Source organism: Moschus berezovskii, chromosome 12 (genome assembly GCF_049115385.1).
Source record: "Moschus berezovskii isolate FMDL1 chromosome 12, NW_MosBer_1.0, whole genome shotgun sequence".
Lineage (NCBI taxonomy): Eukaryota > Metazoa > Chordata > Mammalia > Artiodactyla > Moschidae > Moschus > Moschus berezovskii.
The window spans coordinates 64073456-64093811 of record NC_142471.1 but is presented as its reverse complement, the minus strand read 5'-3'; the positions used below and the strand labels follow the sequence as shown (position 1 = coordinate 64093811).

Genomic DNA, 20356 nt, shown 5'->3' with positions numbered 1-20356 from the left:
ACTCGTGCATTTTCAGTGGAACTGATGTTTCTCTACTTCTAGAAAGAGTCTGAAGTGGAGTGAGTGAGTGAAAGTTGCTTAGTTGTGTCCGACTCCTTGCAATCCCATTGAATACCCAGTCCATGGAATCCTCCAGGCCAGAATACTAGAGTGGGTAGCCTTTCCCTTCTCCAGGGCCAGGTCTCCTGCACTGCAGGCAGATTCTTTACCAATGGAGCTATGAGGGAAGCCACCTTCAAGTTCAAGGAAGGGCCACCAGTGAGTCCTGAAGGGGCTGGAGAAGGTCATGCCTGTGGCCAGAAAGGGTCCTTCCCTGTTCAGCCTTGGAAAGAAACAAGTTCTAGGCGATGGACATTTTTTCTCCTAAGCGTGGCCTCCTCTCAGAGCTGGATCTCTTCTCTGCTGGAGTGGCCACCTTGCTGTCCAGGCCGGCAAGTGACCGGGCTGAGGTGGTTGCTGTCGAAGGGTGTAAGGGGATGGAGAAAACCTCAGCTGATTTCTATGATAGTGACCATGACATTCTCACACTGATGCCACTGCTCTGCCCACCACGTGGGAGCTCCTTACTATCCAACACCCGCCTGTGAAGCACTTTTTTGGGATTATCTCATTTAGTCCTTCCAGCCCCATGAGGCAGGGGCTGTTTTTAACTCTGTTTTTACAGAGGAGGGTCCGGAGGCTGGAGAGGTGGATGGGAAGGGAGGGTGAGCGTGATCCAGAGGAAATACTGGAAGGGTCAAAAACCTTGGGGAGAGGGCTTCCACCGCACATCCCTGCATGCCAGGATGCCCGGGTAGGGGAGTGGGGGTCTGCCCAGCCCTGTTCCCCCTGCCTCCCCACTGCACTAACGCTCCCCCTTGCCTTAGGTCCCCCCGCCCTGACTGTCCAGGCCAAGTGTGATCCCTGCTTGTCCAGCCCATGCCAGAACCAGGGCACCTGCCACAACGACCCTCTTGAGGTGTACAGGTGTGCCTGCCCCAGCAGCTATAGGGTGAGTGGGGGCTGAGATAGGAGGCGGGGGGCCTGCTCGAGGGCGCAGTACGGTAGGCTTGGGGCTATCCTGTTGGTCACTCAGCCCACGGGGCCCAGGGCAACTCCTGGCTCAGAGCAGGAGCCCAAGGGAGTGTGTCATCCATGACCTGACACGTGGATGAGTAACTCCCGGGACACAAGTAAATCCCGGGACAGGCAGGCTGAGTCGCTGAGGGGGCTGGCTGGCCCTGCTGACTCACTGGCCCCTGGGTCTCCCTGGGGTGCCCCCCAATCACTGACTTCCTCCCCAGGGCCGAGACTGTGAGGTGTCCCTGGACAGCTGTTCCAGCAGCCCCTGTGGAAATGGTGGGACCTGCCGCTCACAGGAGGGCGAGAATGCTGGCTTCACGTGAGTTGCCTGGGGTCTGGGACTGGGCCCTGGTGGGCAGGGTGTTGATGGGTCTGACCTCGGAGCCTTCTTCCTCTGAATGGGATGGCCCAGGGTCCTTACGCTCTGGGAGATGGGGGGACAGGCTCAGGGGGATCATTCACTCCAGATCACAGCCAGAGGCCTCTCCACACACCATCGCCTCACCCCCACAGGCCAAGCCCCCCCGATGCCCACAGCCAGTGGAAGCACAGAGACTCTGGGGGATGCCCAGGTCACCCAGCAGGCTGGGTTGGGGTTGGGCTTAGAGCTCCTGCTCCAGGCTTCTCCCTGCTCTTGCCAGGTGCCAGGAGAGTCCTCTGATGGCACTGGGAACTGTCGCCTAGGGTGTATGCAGTGGCAGTGCCAAGAGGCAGTTTGGGGACATTTTAAACTCCTATCGTTTCTATTAACCTCCAGTTGAAGCCAAACACCTGCTTGTTGGGCCAGTGTAGTCTGAAGGGAGGGCCCTGAGCCAGCTACTCAGGATCAGACCTCCACCTGAGCCCCCGGGACGGGCTGGGGAAGCCTGCCCACAGGTGGGAGCAAGTCCTGGTCCCGCCCTCCAGGATCTTCCCCACCAGCCTGTGGGTCACTCTGGTCACACCATGGGCACGGGTTCCCCACTGCTCAGTGAAGGGCTGAACCTCACCCAGATCCTCCACAGCTCATCCTGCAAGTCCTCCCAGTACTGACATCACCACGCGAGCCCCCCACTCACCCTGCTCCCCCAGAGTCTCTTGAGCCTCCCATCTTCCCAGACTTCTCCTGTACCCAGAGCTTTTCTGAGGAGCACACAGAATTTAGTTGCTGAAAATAAATTGCCAGCTGAACAGATTGACTCTTCAGAAAATGATGTCAAGTCTACTGGCAGAAATGGTCAACCTGTCTCTGCAAACCCAAATCACCAGATGTAAAAAAGAAAACACTAAATGACCTCGTGGCAGGTGTCACCTTGGAAACAGAGTCCTTACAATAGGCTCTGACCTCCTCTGGGCCTGGCAGCAGCTCCATCAAAGTCCCCAGCTCATTGGCTAGGCTACTGGGGGGCATGTCTATGGAGGAGGGGGTGCAGCTGGGGGTAGCCCCCCACACTTGGCATTCCTACAGACTGGGGGAGCTGTGGGAAGGGTTCTTTTGGTAGAAAGGGGTGCCTCCCTGAGTTACCTCCCAACCCTGAGACTTACAAGGGTCTCCTCTGTTATCCACCCCCAGCCCTACCAGAGGGGACTTAGCTGAGATCCCCCTAACCCGCTTCAGACCTCTCTGGTGTCCCGTGCAATCTCGTAGAGGGAATGAAATTCCAGGACACACCCTGCAACAGGCTTCACACCTTTTTGTTCACATACCTGCTCCCCCAAACAGATTTTTTTTTTAATTACAAACTGCTTAACGCATTCTTAAGTGACAGCTAAAATTTTTCATGGTAAATTTAATTTTTCATTGCAAAGAAGGTCATTTCCAGGATATTGCACATATTACTAACACTTAAAAATAAAGCTATCATTCTTTGAATCACTCTTTTCTCATTCTTCAGCGAAAAATCATTTTAAAATCACACGAAGGAGCTCCTTTTGAACAAGCTGCGATGTCTCATGTCATTTGTGTTTCTTCTCAAACTAGTATTTCTATTTTATTCCCCTCACCGCCACCCTCCCTGACTTTTTCTTCTACTGTAATATGTTTTCATGTTAGGCTTTTCTTGAGCACCTGTCATACCTTCCTGCCCCAACATGGGTATATAAGTTTAAACGGAAAGTTTTTTCACTTCTTTCTTGTCCCCATAAACCTCTGACAAAAGTTTCTTTTGCATTATCATTAGTCAATTAGAACAACATAACTGTTTTCCAAAATTTGATTGATAATTATTACACATAAAAGTAACATTTTATTAGACTGTATCTCTTAATGAGATAGATGGAGCTTTTGTGTGTGGGTGTGCTTCCTTTTCTTCAATTGGTTCCTATGTCCAGACATGAATATTATGGAATATCAGAGGGCTTAGCAGCCAATCTATTCCTTTTTAAAAATACATATACAGCCCTCTCTCTCTATATATATATGTATGTATATATATATGTATATATATAGCTATAAATGCTGAGAATGTTTATTCACATAAATAAGCCAGTGGGATTACGGGTTTTATTATAGCCATGTCTCTCAATTACTTGAAACCCTTCCAAGTTAATACGTCAAAAACCCAGAGTGATCGGTCATCCAAAATTATTTTTAATGCTCTATCAGCTGATAGTTCCATGAGGTCTTCCTTCAATTACTTTTTAATGCACAGAACTGGAAACCTCTTGACTTGCAAAAGCATTTGTTTCTTCATTTTGGAAACATCAATATTCCTAATTGTCCCTTTATTTGGCACCAGAGGATCTTAGGCCCCAGGCATGGCCCACCTTGACTTCAGGCTGGGAGAGGTACCTGTGCACCTTTCTGGAGCTCTGGGGCAGGTCAGTTAAGTCAGGAGTTCGTGCAGAACTTGAAGATGTGGAAATTAATTGCTCAGACCTCTGTGACCCACAAATCCTTTGGAAAACCACAGTGGCCCCAGGGGGGAGTGTACCCCAGTTTGAAGATGACTGATCGCCAGGACCTGACTTCTGCTTACCCCCAGCCCTCTTCTCACTCCAGTCCTGAAATATGTGCTCCTCAAGTCCTGAACTATATAGAGGAAACTGTAGGGTGGACTGTAAGGTGCTCTCTCCCCCAGGCTTTTACCCCCACTGCCTTCCCTCTCCTTCCTGTTCTCCCCTTAGCTAACTCACCCCCTCCTCCAGGAAGCCTGCCCTGACCACTTCCCCAAGGGAGGAGCTCAGTGACCTCTGCCCCTTCGTCCACGTTCTCCAGCATCAGTTTCACACCATTCTGGTCCTCAGTCTCTCCTTTGGTCACCAGTCTCCCTGTCGTCACCCCCACTAGACTGAGTGATCTCGCGAGCACGGGGCTGGCCTTGGTCACCTCTAACCCTCAGCACCTAACAAGGGCCTGATCCAGTGTAGGGGCCGAAACTCCGGGTTGATGGGGACAGGCCACAGGCTTACACCAGAGCCTCAGGAAGGCTGCCACCCTGGCTGTGGGCCCACCCCCCTCTCCCTGCTCCCCACAGGTGCTCCTGCCCCACCGGCTTTGAGGGGCCAACTTGCGGGGTAGACACGGACGACTGTGTGGAGCATCCCTGTGCCAATGGGGGCACGTGTGTGGACGGCGTGGGCAACTACACCTGCCAGTGCCCGCTGCAGTACTCGGGTAAGCGTGGCAGCGTTCAAGGGTCTGTGGGGAGCTGAGGACCTGGTCCAATGGGCAGAAGGCTGGGGCCCTGCCTCGGTGTCTGCAGGAGGTTTCTGCTGGACTGGCCGCCTGGTGGAGCACGGGGGGCAGCTTCTCTCCTGCTCCCTGCATCTCTTCCCCAGGAAGGGCCTGTGAGCTGCTGGTGGACTTCTGCGCTCCAGATTTGAACCCGTGTCAGCATGAGGCCCAGTGTGTGGGCACCCCCGATGGGCCCAGGTCAGTGTTGCCCATTTCTGGGGCCAGGGAAGGGCATGGGCCACCACGTCACCTCCCCTCCCCAGCCTGTTTCCTTACCTGCCAGGTGGGTTGGTTTTGGCTGTACAGTCAGAGCCAGGGGCAGGGTGATGGTATTTATGGTCCGACAGAACTGAGTTTACATCATGACCTGGAATGGGTGGCTTGACCACTCGGAGTCTCAGTTTTCTCATCTGCAAACTGGGTACTCCAGTAGCTTCCTCCTGGGGTGGCTGGAAGGATTAGATAAGCAAATGCATGGAAAGCGCTTACCTCCATGTCTGACATTTGAAAAGTACTCGATAAATAACTAGTCAAGGTCCACAATTTCTCATTGCCAATTGCAAAATACACAAAACTCTGAAAACCAAATGTCCGTTTGATAGAAAAATTTGATCCAATCAATGCATTTGGTATTAAAAACTGACCTGCACTGATAGGAGGCTGCTTACAGTCACCATTCATCCCATGTGGAGGGAATATGTGTAGAGTTTGCAGTAGAATTTGAGCATGTTTAATTAAGGGGCCACCCCAGGTTCAGCTGGCACGTTTCATAATACACAGAGACATTGTATTGGGGCTTCCCTGGTGGCTCAGATGGTAAAAAGAAAAAAAAATCCGTCTGCAATGCAGGAGACCCAAGTTCAAGTCCTGGGTCAGGAAGATCCCCTGGAGAAGGGAATGGCAACCCACTCTAGTGTTCTTGCCTGGAGAAGTCCATGGACAGAGGAGCCTGGTGGGCTACAGTCCATGGAGTTGCAAAGAGTCAGACACAACTGAGCGGCTAACACTAATGAGACATTGTATTACCATTCCCAAATCCCAAAAGTCCCAAATTTCAAAACCTGTCTGGCCTCAGGAGGGTTGGATAAGGGGTCCTTGACTGTTGTCACCATCGTTATTATTGGCCAATGTAGAAATACTTGTCACCGGCAGACTGCAATGTGAAGATCATGGGTTTTTCAGATGTTGCTCCCATCTGCAGTTTTGCAAGCAGGTCTCAATTCTGGCACCCTGTTCCACCAGTCAGGGCAGCACAGTGGTAGGGCTTCTTCAGGTCTGTGGCTGAGGGACCCAACCCCAGTCACTCGGGCCAGGGCAGAGGGTGGAGTCCCCCAGGGACTTAGCCAAGTAGGAGCTGCCAGAGCCTCATGGGCAGGAAGTGAGAGCCTGGGGACACTGAGGCCCAGACCTTAGATCAAGGGGCTGCACAGGAGCCTCCATCCAGATGGTGGACAGATGCTACACTCCTGGCTGAGCCACCGGGTGGGCTTGGCAGAGCAGACCAAGCAGTGGCAGAGCAAGTGGCATGCCTGCTCCTCAGAGACTGAACCTTGGAGGGTGGACCGAAGCAGGACTGCGCATTGTCAGTCAGATACTGCTGAGACAGTCCTTCACAACACAGAGATGGAGCACTCAGTGGGAGTACAGTGCGTATTTACTCAAACTCCTGTCTTAGAGGGAGGTGGGAACTGCCAGACACTCAGCTGTGCCTGGCATTGTACCTGGAACCTAGCAAGTGTTCTGTATGCACTCATTCGCTGAATGACTGGATAAGTGAAGTGTCAGTGAGTGAGTTGTTTGGGCACATAGCTACCGTCACACTTTTCAGACTGAAGCTCAAGATCCACCCAGTAATAGACTATGATTAGTTGGGTGGACCAAGATTAACCTAAAAAAAAATAGAAAATATCAGAGAGCATCATACCCTTTTATATAGTAAGAATTGTATTGTGGCATAAAACTGGTTTCAGAGGAGTGTGTGTGTGTTTACCGGGTAAAAGGTATTTATTACTGCTTGAAAAACACTGGAAATGAGTTTTTAAAAAATCACACAGGCGCACTTACTTGCCAGGTTGTGTAGCTGAGCTGTGGAGTCTGTAGTTTAGAAGGGTTTCTGGCAAGGGTTGCTTACTGGCAGCTTCCTGGAGGAGGTGAGCTATTGGCCTGGCTTGATCGAGGCAGGGAGAGAGAGAGGAGGGTATTCCAGAATCAACAAGCATGAAGGCAGAGAAGTGTGGCAGTGTGTGGATTGCTGCCCGTGGAGACAGGTCTGACCACGGAGTGGCTTGTTATGGGGGAAGCAGGATGGGGAGCATCGGGCAAGGTCGTGTTTGAACAGGGTGGAGGGCATGCTATCTATTTGATAGGCAAATAGTTGGCACATGTGGACTGACTCAGGAGAGGAGTGAACCACAGTGTGAGCTGGGAACTGGCCTGGAGCCAGAAGGTCACGGGGAGGCGAGCACTAGCCCAACTGAGGCCCAGGAGGCTGGGCCTGTGCAGCTGGGAGGCTGGGGAAGGGGATGGATGAACCATATGTGATTCAGAGCCATGCACTGCAGGGCACGGGACAGGCTGCTGGGCATGTTGAGAAGGGGCTGAAGGTTAACCTTGGATGTGCTGTTGGTGCTGAGGGTGGGTCCTCCACAAGCGTCTATCTCCTCCAGCCACAGGGTGTCCACTCTCCCAGCCCAGAGCACCCCCATCCTGCCTGCAGCCCCCACAAGCTCTCGTCCTGTACTAGGAAAGGGTCCCATGACGGATGGTGGCATCTTGATATCTAGGGCTCTGTGTGACCTCCTGGGGGACCCCACAGACCCACAAGACCGTGAGGTTCTCTGTCACGTGTACAGCCCCAGGGTACCGCAGGCTCCTGGCTGAGGTCTGGGCTGTGTGTGAGGCTGATGTCCGTCACCTGTGCCCACCCCAGGTGTGAGTGTGCGCCAGGTTACGCAGGTGACAACTGCACTGAGAACCAGGATGACTGCAGGGACCACCGCTGCCAGAATGGGGCCCAGTGTGTGGACGAAGTCAATGGCTACTCCTGCCTCTGTGCTCAGGGCTACAGGTGAGCGGCCTCTGGAGGCACCAAGGGTGACTGACTCCTCCTAGCTGTCAGCTCAGGGGCTGGCAGGAGCACCCAGGCATGACTAGCAGCAGTGGGCAGAGCCTGGGAGCGTTGACTGTCGCCATGCCAGTCACTGTCTGGCCTGCGGAGAGTTACTCAGTGGCTCAGCGCGCAGGCAGACGGTGCCTGCCCTGACTGATGGAGGGAGCAGGAGGTGGGTGTAGATGACCAGGCAGCGCTCCATCACTTACCCGCCCAGTGAATCCCTGAAGACATGCCCTGCATTAAAGGTCACTTACTTTTGCTTCTTTGCCTCTCTGGGAGGTTGGGAGGGAAGGGCACCTGCCTTCCTTCTGGTCACCCACCTCCCATGTTCTTCTTGTATCTTCTTTTAAAAAAGTTTTATTGAGATATAACTTATATACCATATAATTCACCCAATCGAAGTGTAGAATTCAGTGGCTCTTTTGTATAATCTCCGAGTTAGGCATCCATTGCCACAATCAATTTTAGAAGATTTTCATTACCCCAAAGAAACTCCACACTTCTCTGTTACCACAACCCTCCTCCCTCTCAGCTTTAGTCAACCACCAACCTACTAATGTCTGTGTCTATAGATTTGCTTATTCTGAATATTTCATATAAATGGAATCAACAATCTGTGGTCCTTTGTGATTGGCTTTCACTTAACATCATGTTTTAGAGGTTCTCCATGTGGAATCATGTATCAGAATGTCATTCCTTTTTTATGTTTATCCATTCATTGTTGATAGACATTTGAGTTGTTTCTACTTTTAGTTTTTTGCTATTGTGCATATTTGATGCTACAGAGTCTTCTCTCTTTTGTTTGTCTTAAGTATCAGTTTTCTTTTCTGCAAAGTGGGTATAGTAAAACCTGCTCCCAAGGTTTGCTAATATGAGCACCGAGTGCTTCTTAAAGCTAATGTGCACACAAGTCACCTGGGATCTTGTTAAAAACCATCCCTGACAAGTGCTCAGGTGATACTGATGCTGCTGGTCCAGGAACCACACTTATTTCTCACCTCATTTCTCAGCATCCTTCTGGCTCTTAGTTCTCATAGGGAGTGTTCAATTAGGAGCATCTTCCATTGATTTAAAGCAAGTGTCCCAAGATGTTTAGTGAGTTTCTCTCCAGCACTGTGGGAAAGGAGGATGCCCCCTTGCTCCTGCCCTCTCTGACCTGAGTCCTTTCCCTCTCAGTGGTCAGCTCTGTGAGACCCCGCCCAGACCACCTGCCCCCAGGAGCCCCTGTGAAGGGACTGAGTGCCAGAATGGGGCCAACTGTGTGGACCAGGGCAACGGGCCCGTGTGCCAGTGCCTCCCAGGCTTTGGCGGCCCTGAATGTGAGAAGCTGCTCAGTGTTAACTTCGTGGATCGGGACACCTACCTGCAGTTCACGGACCTGCAGAACTGGCCGCGGGCCAACATCACGCTGCAGGTGCGTGCCCAGGGCACCTGGTCATGGTGGGTGGTCAGAGAGCAACAGGGGACCGTGGTCTCAGATCAGAGCATCATCAGGAGAGTGGGGAAGACTCTGTTACCCAAAATTCTTTGGATGTGAGTACCAAGATCTCAGCTTGAACTAGTTTAAGCACAGTTGGAAAGGTTATTGGGTCACAAAACCAGTCTTAGAGAAGGGCAGGGGTGGAGGTGGTCTCATGGGTGACTGGATCCAGAAAATCAAACTTACCAGGATCCCCTCCCACCATCTCTTGTCTCAATGACTCCAACAATGCAGACAGGCTTTCTCCATGTGGCTGGAATACGGCCACAGCTAGCCCTGTGTTCCCTTATTTTGCCATTCCAGTTCTTAAATTCCACTCAGTACATCATTATTTGAGGGAAAGAAAAGCAAGTCCCACTTCCACAGCATTGTTTGCTAAACATTTCTTGGGGGACGGAAGGTGTTACATATCACATGATGGAAGAATTAAACCCCTCTTTAGTCATCTCTTTCCCCCAAATTCCATTCCCTGTCCCTACGGCCATGCTATAGTCCATGGTGTCGCACAGTCAGACACGATTGAGCGACTAAACATACACACACATCCCAAGCTCCACATCTTTCTTCTCTATTTGTCCTCTTCTCTTTCCTTTTTCTCAGAACCTTTTAGCCTCTCAAACATGCTTACTCTGCTCTCCATCCCCTGATCGCCTCTCCAAAATCCTGTCCGCTCACATTGTCCATATGCAAGACCGCAGCTAACTTAACTGCTCAACAAAGTGAAGCTCATGGAAACCCTGCCCAGCCATTGCGTCGGCCACATCCTTGGAGAGGCTTGGTTCAGCCTGCTCTCCCGCTGCTGGCTCTCCCCTGCCAACTCTAGTTGGACCACAGTCAGCAAGCTCAGGGAAGATCGCTGATTGGCCTGTCTCAGGCTATTTGCCTATCCCTGAACCAATCACTGAGTCCAGGGGGTACAGGGTACTATGATGGGACCAGACTGGCCCATGTGTCAGCTCTACAGACCAGAGGGTCAACGTCTTTCTCGGAAGAGGGACAGAGCAGGAAAAAAACCATCATGGCTCCTACAGCATCATCACAGCAGAATCTCTCTCCCGAGGCACAACTCCAGCTTTTGCTTGCGTGGCTCCAGGGATGAGTGCTTGCTTCCACAGTTGTTTTAGCTATTTGAGAGTCTTTCTGAATTTGTCCTCTCTATAGGTTCCACCCGGGTCCCAAGGCAGCTTCCTGAGGCACACAGAACAGGATACCCCACAGCTAATCTAACTGTTCTCTCGGGGCAGGTGGTCCCAAGCTCTTATATACCCCCAGGACAGAGTTTTCAGGCCTCAGCTGGCCCATCTGTCCTCCCCTGCCTGGCCATGGCTGGACTGGCAGTGGATGGAATTGGGGGAAGGGGGAGTGGGAGAGGGGACTACCAGCCTGGGTCGGCAGCCACTGAAGGCTAAGCCACTCACACAGGCAGGGGAGGACCGTTCTGCCCGCATTTCTCTTTTAATGGTGGGTCCTCCTTCTGCCCCAGCCGCCAGCCTGCGCTGCTACTGCGTGGGGTGGGGTGGGAGAGAAAGTGCCGTTGCCATAGGTCTCCACGGCAGAAGACAACGGGATCCTGCTGTACAATGGGGACAACGATCACATTGCAGTGGAGCTCTACCAGGGCCACGTGCGTGTCAGTTATGACCCGGGCAGCTACCCCAGCTCCGCCATCTACAGGTAGTGCTTCCTCCTGCCCACCAGCTGCCTTCAGGGGCTGGGGAGTGGGGGGCGGGTTTGCTGCCACAGAGAGGTCTTCTGGGCCAAGAGCAGGTGGTTATCAGGACCCCCAGAGACCTGGGCTGCCCACGTGGAAATGGCATTCAAACCGCTGAGTCCAGTCCCACACTGGGTCTGAGGATCTGGGGCCTGAGCTGTGGTCCCAAGCTTCCCCATCCTACCACCACCTCACCGGGGGCTCCATAGTGAGGAGGGGAAGCTGATTAGTTGGAAACCCCTGCTCCAAACTCCTCAGCTTTCCCAAGAGAGTTCCCCGAAGAGGGACAGGAGGGACCAGGTCAGAGGCCACCAAGTTCCCACAGTCCTTTCTCTCAGAGATTTGGTTTCTTGGGAAGCAGGTGCTGGACCAGTGGCCTTTCTGGGGAAGTGCCCGGGCAGGGACAGGTCAAACTGAAGGCCATCCCCTGGGGTGGGGGCACCTCGTCTTCTTCCAGCACTGAGACGATCAACGATGGGCAGTTCCACACAGTTGAGCTGGTCACCTTTGACCAGATGGTGAATCTCTCCATTGATGGCGGCAGCCCCATGACCATGGACAACTTCGGCAAACACTACACACTAAACAGCGACGCCCCCCTCTATGTGGGAGGTGAGGACCTGGCCTGGGTGGAGCTGCACCTGGCCCTCCCCGGGCCTCTCCATTGTGTGGTGGTTATTCCAGGTGGGGCCTCTCTTGCCCTCTGGCTTGAGGCTTGCCAAGATCACTGCCCTGCGGGGGACATTCCAAGGTGGCAGTGGGGGTGGGGAGGTCCTAGTGAATGGCCAAGCTGCTGGTGGATTGTTCTCCTTGCCTGGAGTCCACGCTCACTGCCCACCCCAGACTGACCAAGAAGGATGGAAATGTGGGTTGGACTTGAAGCCTGGCCTGGGAGGGGGCTTGGCCTTTCCCAGCCACCTTTTGCATGGTAGCTACCTTTCCTCTTGGCTTTAGGCCAGAAGGGGGCTTGTCAGTTGTTCAGGGTCCATTCTCGGGGCCCTTGGGAGTCCCACGCATAGACTCCTTGCATCAGCTGGGGACCTACCAATGGGGCTTACAGGTTTCGCAGGTAGATGACCCCACCCAGCACCTGAGAACGTTTCTAGGTCTAGATGAGACAGGTTTCTAGCTGCAGCAGGGCCGTCTCAGTGCTGTGGCGGGCCTTGCTGAGACTCTGGACAGGTATGAGGGATGGGGTCTTGGATGCTAAACCCAGCTCTGCTGTTTACTAGTCGGCAATTTCACTGAGCACAAAAATCAAAGGGGTTTCATCAGCTCTGAAGTCAGAGGGTTGCTGTGAAGTGATGACCACAAAAGTGGGTGACAAAGTGCTGTACACACGAGTTTGGGGCCCAAGCCCTTCGCTCCTGCGAGGTAAACACTGAGCTTCTGGGCAGGAGCCTTGGATGAAGGTGGCCAGGCTCAGGCACACAGAGCATCTCTTGTCAGCTGATCACAAGGAAAAGATCTTTTCCATTTCTCCTGGGAAGGGAGTCTGGCCCCTCTAAGGTGGCAAAAGAAACATTGGCTCTGGGTTGCAGAGACTGGGGGACAGATGCTGAGGGCACTAGGGAACACTGTAAAGATGCACAGCAGACCTCAGAGTGGGGTGCCAGGCATGGTCTGAGCCCAGCTCAGCCCAGCTCTGACCCCTTCCCTCCATCCCAGGGATGCCGGTGGATGTGAATTCAGCTGCCTTCCGCCTGTGGCAGATCCTCAATGGCACCAGCTTCCATGGCTGCATCCGAAACCTATATATCAACAACGAGTTGCAGGACTTCACCAAGACACGGATGAAGCCAGGCGTGGTGCCGGGCTGCGAGCCCTGCCGGAAACTCTACTGCCTGCATGGCATCTGTCAGCCCAATGCCACCCCAGGGCCCGTGTGCCACTGCGAGGCCGGCTGGGGGGGCCTGCACTGTGACCAGCCAGCCGACGGCCCCTGCCATGGCCACAAGTGAGCCCTGCCCACCTGTGGATGCCCTTCCCTCCCCTGAAAGTTCCACTTCCCCATGGTGAGGAAGTGTTAGTCACTCACTTGTGTCCGACTCTTTGCGACCCCATGGACTGGGGCCTGCCAGTCTCCTCTGTCCATGGAATTCTCCAGGCAAGAACATGGAGTGGGTTGCCATTCCCTTCTCCAGGGGTTCTTCCTGACCCCAGGGATCGAACCCAGATCTCCTGCATTGTAGGCAGATTCTTTACTGTCTGAGCCACCAGGGAAGCCCCCATGGTAAGGAAAGACTATACATTTAAATCCCCAGATTGGAACATGTAGCCTAACACAGGGTTTTATTAATTTTTCTTGGTTTTCAGTTTTTATTAACAGGCAAAGGACCCTAGGGACAAACACAGAAGGACATTTTGCTCCCTTTGTTTCAGTTTTGGGAACATGGCTGCAGGGCTGGTGGGGGTGGGGAGGGCTCCCCCGGGGTGGGCTTGGATTGGCTTCTGCCCCTCCTCACAGAGCCTCTCCTCTGTCCCTCCAGGTGTGTCCACGGGAAGTGCGTGCCTCTGGATGCTCTTTCCTACAGCTGCCAGTGCCAGGATGGGTACTCGGGGGCCCTGTGCAACCAGGCCGGGGCACCTGCAGACCCCTGTGGGGGCCTACGGTGCCTGCATGGCCACTGCCAGGCTTCAGCCACCAAGGGGGCACACTGTGCGTGTGACCCCGGCTTTTCGGGCGAGCTGTGTGAGCAAGGTCAGGGGCCCCCCTCCTGACGTGCCCTCTCCAGGGTCCCTCCCCACAGCTGGCTTTAGCGACTTGACTTCTTTTTCCCACCCTCAGCGGCCCTCTGTGCCCCTCTCCAACCTCCTTGTGGGCAGTAGTGCCCCCAACCTTCTGGGCTCTGAGCACCACCCCCAGACCAATGCTCTATCTCTCCCTGGCTGCTTTGCAGCCCCTTTATCTGGGCTCAGTGCCCCTTCTGGCTGGGGTCTCTCCTTACAAAAGAGACCTCCAGGGTAATAGTATCTTAGCCCATCACCTTGGGACCTAGAGAGCAGCAGGAAGTCTGAGAGTTGGGGACTCCTTCCCAGGCCCTTCTGGCCCACATGACCAAGACAGTCAAGGGGCTTCCACTGAAGTGGGTAGGGAGGCCTGAGAAATCCAGAACTCAGGCACCTTCAGGTCCCCTCGGCCAGACCCTCTGGCTCCCATTCCGTCTCTGACATCATTGCCTCCCAGGCTTCCAGCCACTCCTTGAGCCCACCCTACTGGTGCAGCCCAATCTGCCCTGGAGGTCCTTGGCTGCTAGAATAGCCTTCCTTTCCGCTGACCTCACTGTGGGCCCAGGAGGAGGCATATGCACGTGCATGCCCGGTAGGGAGGATGCGGGGACGGAGGTGGGGACTGAGAGCGAGAGGGCCGGTCCGAGGATGCTGTCCCCGACTCCTGCTCCTTTTTTCCTCCTCCTCTTCCTCCTGCCTCCCCAGGGCAGCGCCGGCCCGGCCCTCGGGTGTGCCCTGAGGCTTTCTCTTGGTGTCTGTCCTATCCAGAGTCTGAATGCCGGGGGGACCCTGTCCGGGACTTTCACCAGGTCCAGAGGGGCTATGCCATCTGCCGGACCACGCGCCCGCTGTCGTGGGTGGAGTGCCGGGGCTCATGTCCGGGCCAGGGCTGCTGCCAGGGCCTGCGGCTGAAGCGGAGGAAGTTCACCTTTGAGTGCAGCGACGGGACCTCTTTTGCCGAGGAGGTGGAGAAGCCCACCAAGTGTGGCTGTGCCCTCTGCGCGTAGCGCCTGGAGTGCAGGGGGAGGGGAGAGGGCGGGAGCGGGGGCGCGGCCGCAGCAGAGACCAAGTGGCCGGCATCTGGGCCAGGGGGCTGGCCAACACCACGGAGACACCGCCTTCCGGTGGCGGTCCGGCCAGAACCACCTTTCTAAACTGGCGGGGCGGGGCGGGGCGGGTGCGCGTGGCCCGGGCTGCAGGCCGCCCTCTCCGGAAGTGCCTTGCACAAATGGGCGCTTAATAAATATTTGTTGAATGAATGTGTGCGTGAGGTCAGGCCAAGAAGTGCAGAATGGTGACATCTCCTCTTTGCCTGCTTCCTGGGTCTCAGGAAGGGGCTGCCCCTTCCCAAACCAGACGTCCTCTCTCGCCTGTGGCCCGGGCAGGCCCCAGAAGCCCCCTTGCCCACTGCAGATAACCTTGAAGTACTCCCAACCTCCCCTGGGACAGCCGGCCTGGCTCTTGCCTCTGCGCGTGGTAGGCTGGGCTGCGGAGGGGAAGGGTGCTCTCCTGCTGGCCAGGACTGGCCCAACCCCTGCCCCCCAGAGCCGAATGGAAGCCACTGCTTGCTTGGGAACGGGCCTGAGGGTGGCGGTAGATCTTAGGACCAGACCTCTGAATCCTAAAGTTATGGGATGACTTAACAATTAAAAAAAAAAAAAAAATTTTCAAGGAGGGTGCTCATGTGGAGGAAAATGACCGCTGGGATTGCTTAGGGTGGGGACCCCACCAAAGAGGACAGAGGGGTTCTTGGTTCCAGCTGCATAAACATCACCACCTCCAGACATTAGCCACCAAGGAGGTATTGGTCCTGGGCTTCCCCAGCCACGAGCCAGTCATCAGCTGCTGGCTAGCCCTTGGCAGGCATCCTTGGGGGTGTAGGGGGATCGCGCCAGGCTGCAGGTCCAGGGAGAGGTCTCCTCCAGTGTAAACTGGGCTCAGAGCTCCTTGTGCTGCAGACCTGTTGGGAGCAGTGGCTCAGACATCAGAAAACCTCTTCTGGGTCTGTCACTCCAGGCAAACTTCTTCCCCATGGGCCTCAGTCTGCTCAGCTGATGGGGAGGTGGGATAACTGAGCAACAAGGTAAACCTTCCACTGTGGCTCCAGGAGAGAAACTGGAGGAGTCGGAAGATCTATTTTCATTAATCACATCAGCAAGTATTTATGTGCCTAACTCGGGCTGGGGACCATGGGTGTTCTGACCTCACAGACGGAGATGAACTGAGCATCATAGGAGTGACCAGGATGCCTGGGAAGTGAGCTGAGCTGAGTGAGGGCTCCAACCCACAGACCCCGGCCCTGGCCAGAGCTGCTCACTGTAGGTGTTTGCAAGGAAGGATTCAGTATCTGAAGAGCCATCGAATAAATGGCCGTGTGACTACAAGTGTTTCTCTTCCATGCATAATGAAGACGTGGAAAGATGGTCTTTTCACCTCAACAGCAAGCTGGCCCTCAACAGCAAGCTGGCTGGAAGGATAGGTCATGCTCTCCTGTCCCAGTATCTCCCCAAGAGTGTGCGCCCCTGGGGGCCCCTGATGGGCAAGGAGGGTGAGCATGTCCCTTTCCTGGCTCCTTCTATCTGCAAACAGAAGGCAGGGTTAGGGGGTTGTGCTGAGGTGGGCCTTGTGCCTGTGGGAAGTGGGCAAAGTCCTTGATACTGGGTATTTCAGGGCCTCCTACAACTGACTGAACTTGGCACATTCCACTCCCCTGGGACTCAGGCCAGTGAGTTTGTGTCCTGGGAGCCCTGCAATGGGAAAAGAACTCTGTCCTGCCTACTTGGTGAGGTGTCCTCATGGCTGGATCTGTCCCTCAAAAGAGGCCAGGCTCTATTTTCTCGAAACTCTGAGCAAGTCCACAGCGCCTCTCACACCCATGGGCAGTAGCCTGGGCCTCTCCTAAGAATGCACAGTATCCCTGTCTTACCTAGACTTTCTGAGCCACTGTGGGACCCTGGACAGCAGCCAGCACCAGGCTGGGTTGGCATGAGAGCTCAAGTGTAGCTAACTTGCCCCTTTCCATGGAAGAGACGTTTCTGGAACCCACCAACCCTGAGACATATACCTTCCCCTAGCTACCACCACTGCCTGCTGACTTGCAGAAGCCACTCCCTGGGCTTGAGGGGCACTGACAGGCAGGGCCCCTTCACTCTGCAGAAGGTGAAAAGGACATCAGCGGACAGGCGCTGGCTGCCAGTAGTCCTGCAGTCCTGGGGTTGGGAAGGCAGAGGATGGAGTGTTTGGAGTGTTAGGGAGCACTCTGAGCTGTCCGCTGTCTCCATCCAACCCTCCACCACACCCCACACCCCAGCCCAGCTCCACTCTCACCCTCTGTCGAGCTGGAAGATTGGGATCCATCACAGAGTACAGCAAGGGGGCCCAAGAGACCTGTGTGCCCCAGGATCAACTTTTCATCAACTGAACCACCAACCCAAAAGTTGCTAAGGAGCTGGACCACCGTGCATCTTGCCTATTTGAATTTGGGCCCACTGAGTCCCGGGAGAAAGCTCCTGCAAAATCACCTGAGAAATCATTTCCAAGCCTTGTCACCCCTTTGGTAAAGACCTCCAGTTCACTCTGATGTTGCCATCGGCTGATTCCACTGAAGAGACACAAGCAGGGCCAGTCCCCTGGGTGCTGCTGCTTTTGGCCATCTATGTAGGCGGCAGCGGCCTGGGCTCCCCCTGCAGGTGTCAGAAACGGAAAAGGCTGGACTTTATCTCCTCTTTGCCTGCTGTTAGCCTAACCATGAAAGTATCTCTTTATACAGAATACTTAACAGATTCTAATATATATTTGTATTTCATTTTGTTATAGTATTTTTATATGTTAAAGTCAACATCCAGTGTCTTGTTTTGATTTTCAGATGCTACGTAGTTGTGATGTTCTGTTTCAGGGTGGGGGGTTTCTGTAGTCTTGTTTGGATCACTCTTTTAAAGAGACTGGTTTAGAACAAGCCCGTGGGGAGCCACACCTGCCCTTTCCTGAGAAGCTGTTTTAGAACATGTTGGATATTGTCTGTTGTCTTCATGTGAACATGACATGGATTCACTCGGGTTCTGCCTTGTTAATGTCTTTTTCTGCATCACGGGTGAGGCCGGGGCTGCTGACACACACTCTCACACAGGCAAGAGTTTCTGGGCTGCCTGTCCACAAGCCACAATCGAGGGATGGAGCCCAGAGGCAGCACACGTGGGGCATCTGCCCTTGTAACGCTCTAGTCTGCCTGAAGTGGCAGAGAAGGTCTGTTCGTCATGAAGAAGGAAGGGGAAGTCTGGTGGATGGCTTGGTCATAGCTCCCTGGAGATGGCAGGGTGAGAACAGGGCCCAACACGACACAGCACACATGAATCTGGGGACACTGTCCATCCTACCTTCTCTTCAAGGGTCACATCCACGTTCTGTTAAGTTTGTGTTCCGAGCCACACCCATACTTAACCTGGCTCTGAAGGTTTCAGAGCATCAGGGCAACAGATTTGAGCAGTGTGATCTCTCAAACTGTCCCATGAGTTTGACCTGCCAGGCGCCAGAACAGTGGTTCTTAGGCATCGGTGGATAAAGGAGGCAAACGTTCTTCTACAGTGGTTCTACTATGATTTCAGACCACAGAATTGAACTATGTAGGATGTGTCACCTGTGTGTCTAGGGGAAGACAGGCCCTGGCAATTGGGCCCGCTGAGTCAGGCAGTCAGGCTGGACAAGGCCCCTGACACCAAGGGGACCCAGCTGGCCTTCCCCTGATGCATAAACCAATCTCCCATTCATGGTGATGTTCATATAAGGCACACGGAAACAGCACACTGTCACCCTGGAAGTGGGCGGTGATGGTAGCTGCAGCGCCTTCAAAGTAATCAAGGATTTGGGAGGAAATGTTGCCTGGAGAATCCCAGGGACAGAGGAGCCTGTTGGGCTGCCATCTATGGGGTCGCACAGAGTCGGACACGACTGACGTGACTTAGCAGCAGCAACAGCAGTAGTGAACCAGGTTCAGGGGATAAAGCGTGTTCAAATAGCGTTGCCAGCTCCAGAGTTTGGAGAGGCCAGCAGGTTACCTAAGTGAGCCCCCTGCCCATCAACTGTGCTGCCTTCTGCTACAGCAGCAGGACAGGGACCGAGTTCCCTCCTATAAAGAGCCAGGGACAAACGATAACTGATGGAGGTCATAATGACCTGAAAGGCATGCTTTCCAACCTACCCAGATTCAGCGGATCCTACCATGTGCTAATTGTCAGGTCTCATGATCTTTTTTCAAAAAGAGAAGCCAGGAATCAATTTTTATGTAAACAGTTTCTAGATGTTGTCTTTTTAAACACTTGGCTATATAAAACACAACTGTCAGTCACCAGTCCACAACCTGAGTTCCAGTGGCAGATTTCAGTTTTAAGGAAATGCCCAGCTAGAAGAATGGGCACAGTAGTGCTTGGTGGGAGGGTGGAGGCAGTCAAAGGAATGCCCAGGCTTTCAAACTAGAGTTGCCAAAGTGTGTTGGCTGCTCAGTTGTGTCTGACTCTTTGCAACCCCATGGACAGTAGCCCACCAGGCTCTTCTGTCCATGGGATTCACCAGGCAAGAATACTGGAATGGGTTGCCATTCCCTTCTCCAGGGGATCTTCCCAACCCAGGGATCGAACCTGGGTCTCCTACATTGCAGGCAGATTCTTTACCAACTGAGCCACTAGGGAAGCCCCAGAGTTGCTGAGCTTCCCTGCTGTTGGTGATAATGAATTTCCCTATGTCCTGAGCCCTCAGAGTTAGAGATGACCACTCATCCCAAGCCAGTCGGCACCTCTCAGGTCGGACTTCAGTTCTTCTACCGCAGGATGAATAATGGAGGAAAAGAGGACTATTTTAACAACAGAAAGTTCTAATCTTGAACAAGGTAATTCTCCAAGGTGTCTCCAGGCCGACTGCCAGCTGCTGGATTATTTCCACTGGGTTCTGCCTGTTAATGGCCACAGTCAGATGAATCTGTTAATGAAATCATGGTTGATTCCATGAATCACTGGCCTGCTAGATCCATCAATATGTCCATCTCCAGGAGAGTTGAAGGACTTCCCAGGTGGCCCTAGTGGTAAATAACCCAGCTGCCAGTGCAGGAGATGTTAAGAGATGTGGGTTCAATCCGTGGGTTGGGAAGATACCCTGGAGGATGGCATCGCAACCCACTCCGGTGTTCTTGCCTGGAGAATCCCATGGACAGAGGAATCTAGCAGGCCAGGGTTCATAGGGTCACAGAGATGGACACCACTGAGGCAACTTAGCACACACGCAGGAGAGTTGAAAGAATATAATGGAACAGGTCATGAGGCAAGTAGATGGAAGGATTTCCCACCAGCTTTCTGCCACAACCCAGCATGGGCTAGGGAGCTGGGATGCTGTGCACTTCACCCCCTAGATTTAGCAATGAGGTCAGGAGCACCGATTCAGGTGCTCCCTGAACCTCAAGATGAAGCACTAGTGCCTTCCCAGTTCTGCGATGGGAATTTCCAAGGGCCATTCATTGGGTTTCCTATTCCTTGAAGTTAGGCATAATTCACAAAATGGCCATTGATCTAGCAAACAGATTTAAGTCCCATTATCGGTGGCCCAGGCCAAAGTCATATTAAG

The 20356-nt window shown here is 53.7% G+C and overlaps 1 protein-coding gene across 1 annotated transcript in view; it reads left to right on the top strand.

Moving 5' to 3' along the window:
* Positions 1 to 17170, top strand: part of SLIT1 (slit guidance ligand 1) — a 60954-nt gene extending 43784 nt beyond the window's left edge. Inside the window, exons 23-33 of the mRNA XM_088841975.1 lie at positions 867 to 991; positions 1284 to 1381; positions 4518 to 4657; positions 4822 to 4915; positions 7647 to 7784; positions 9006 to 9243; positions 10853 to 10983; positions 11478 to 11632; positions 12689 to 12977; positions 13510 to 13721; positions 14519 to 17170. Of these exons, the coding sequence (XP_088698101.1) occupies positions 867 to 991; positions 1284 to 1381; positions 4518 to 4657; positions 4822 to 4915; positions 7647 to 7784; positions 9006 to 9243; positions 10853 to 10983; positions 11478 to 11632; positions 12689 to 12977; positions 13510 to 13721; positions 14519 to 14757 (1859 nt within the window). The 3' untranslated portion in view covers positions 14758 to 17170. The remainder of the gene's footprint in view (positions 1 to 866; positions 992 to 1283; positions 1382 to 4517; positions 4658 to 4821; positions 4916 to 7646; positions 7785 to 9005; positions 9244 to 10852; positions 10984 to 11477; positions 11633 to 12688; positions 12978 to 13509; positions 13722 to 14518) is intronic.
* Positions 17171 to 20356: the final 3186 nt, after the last annotated feature.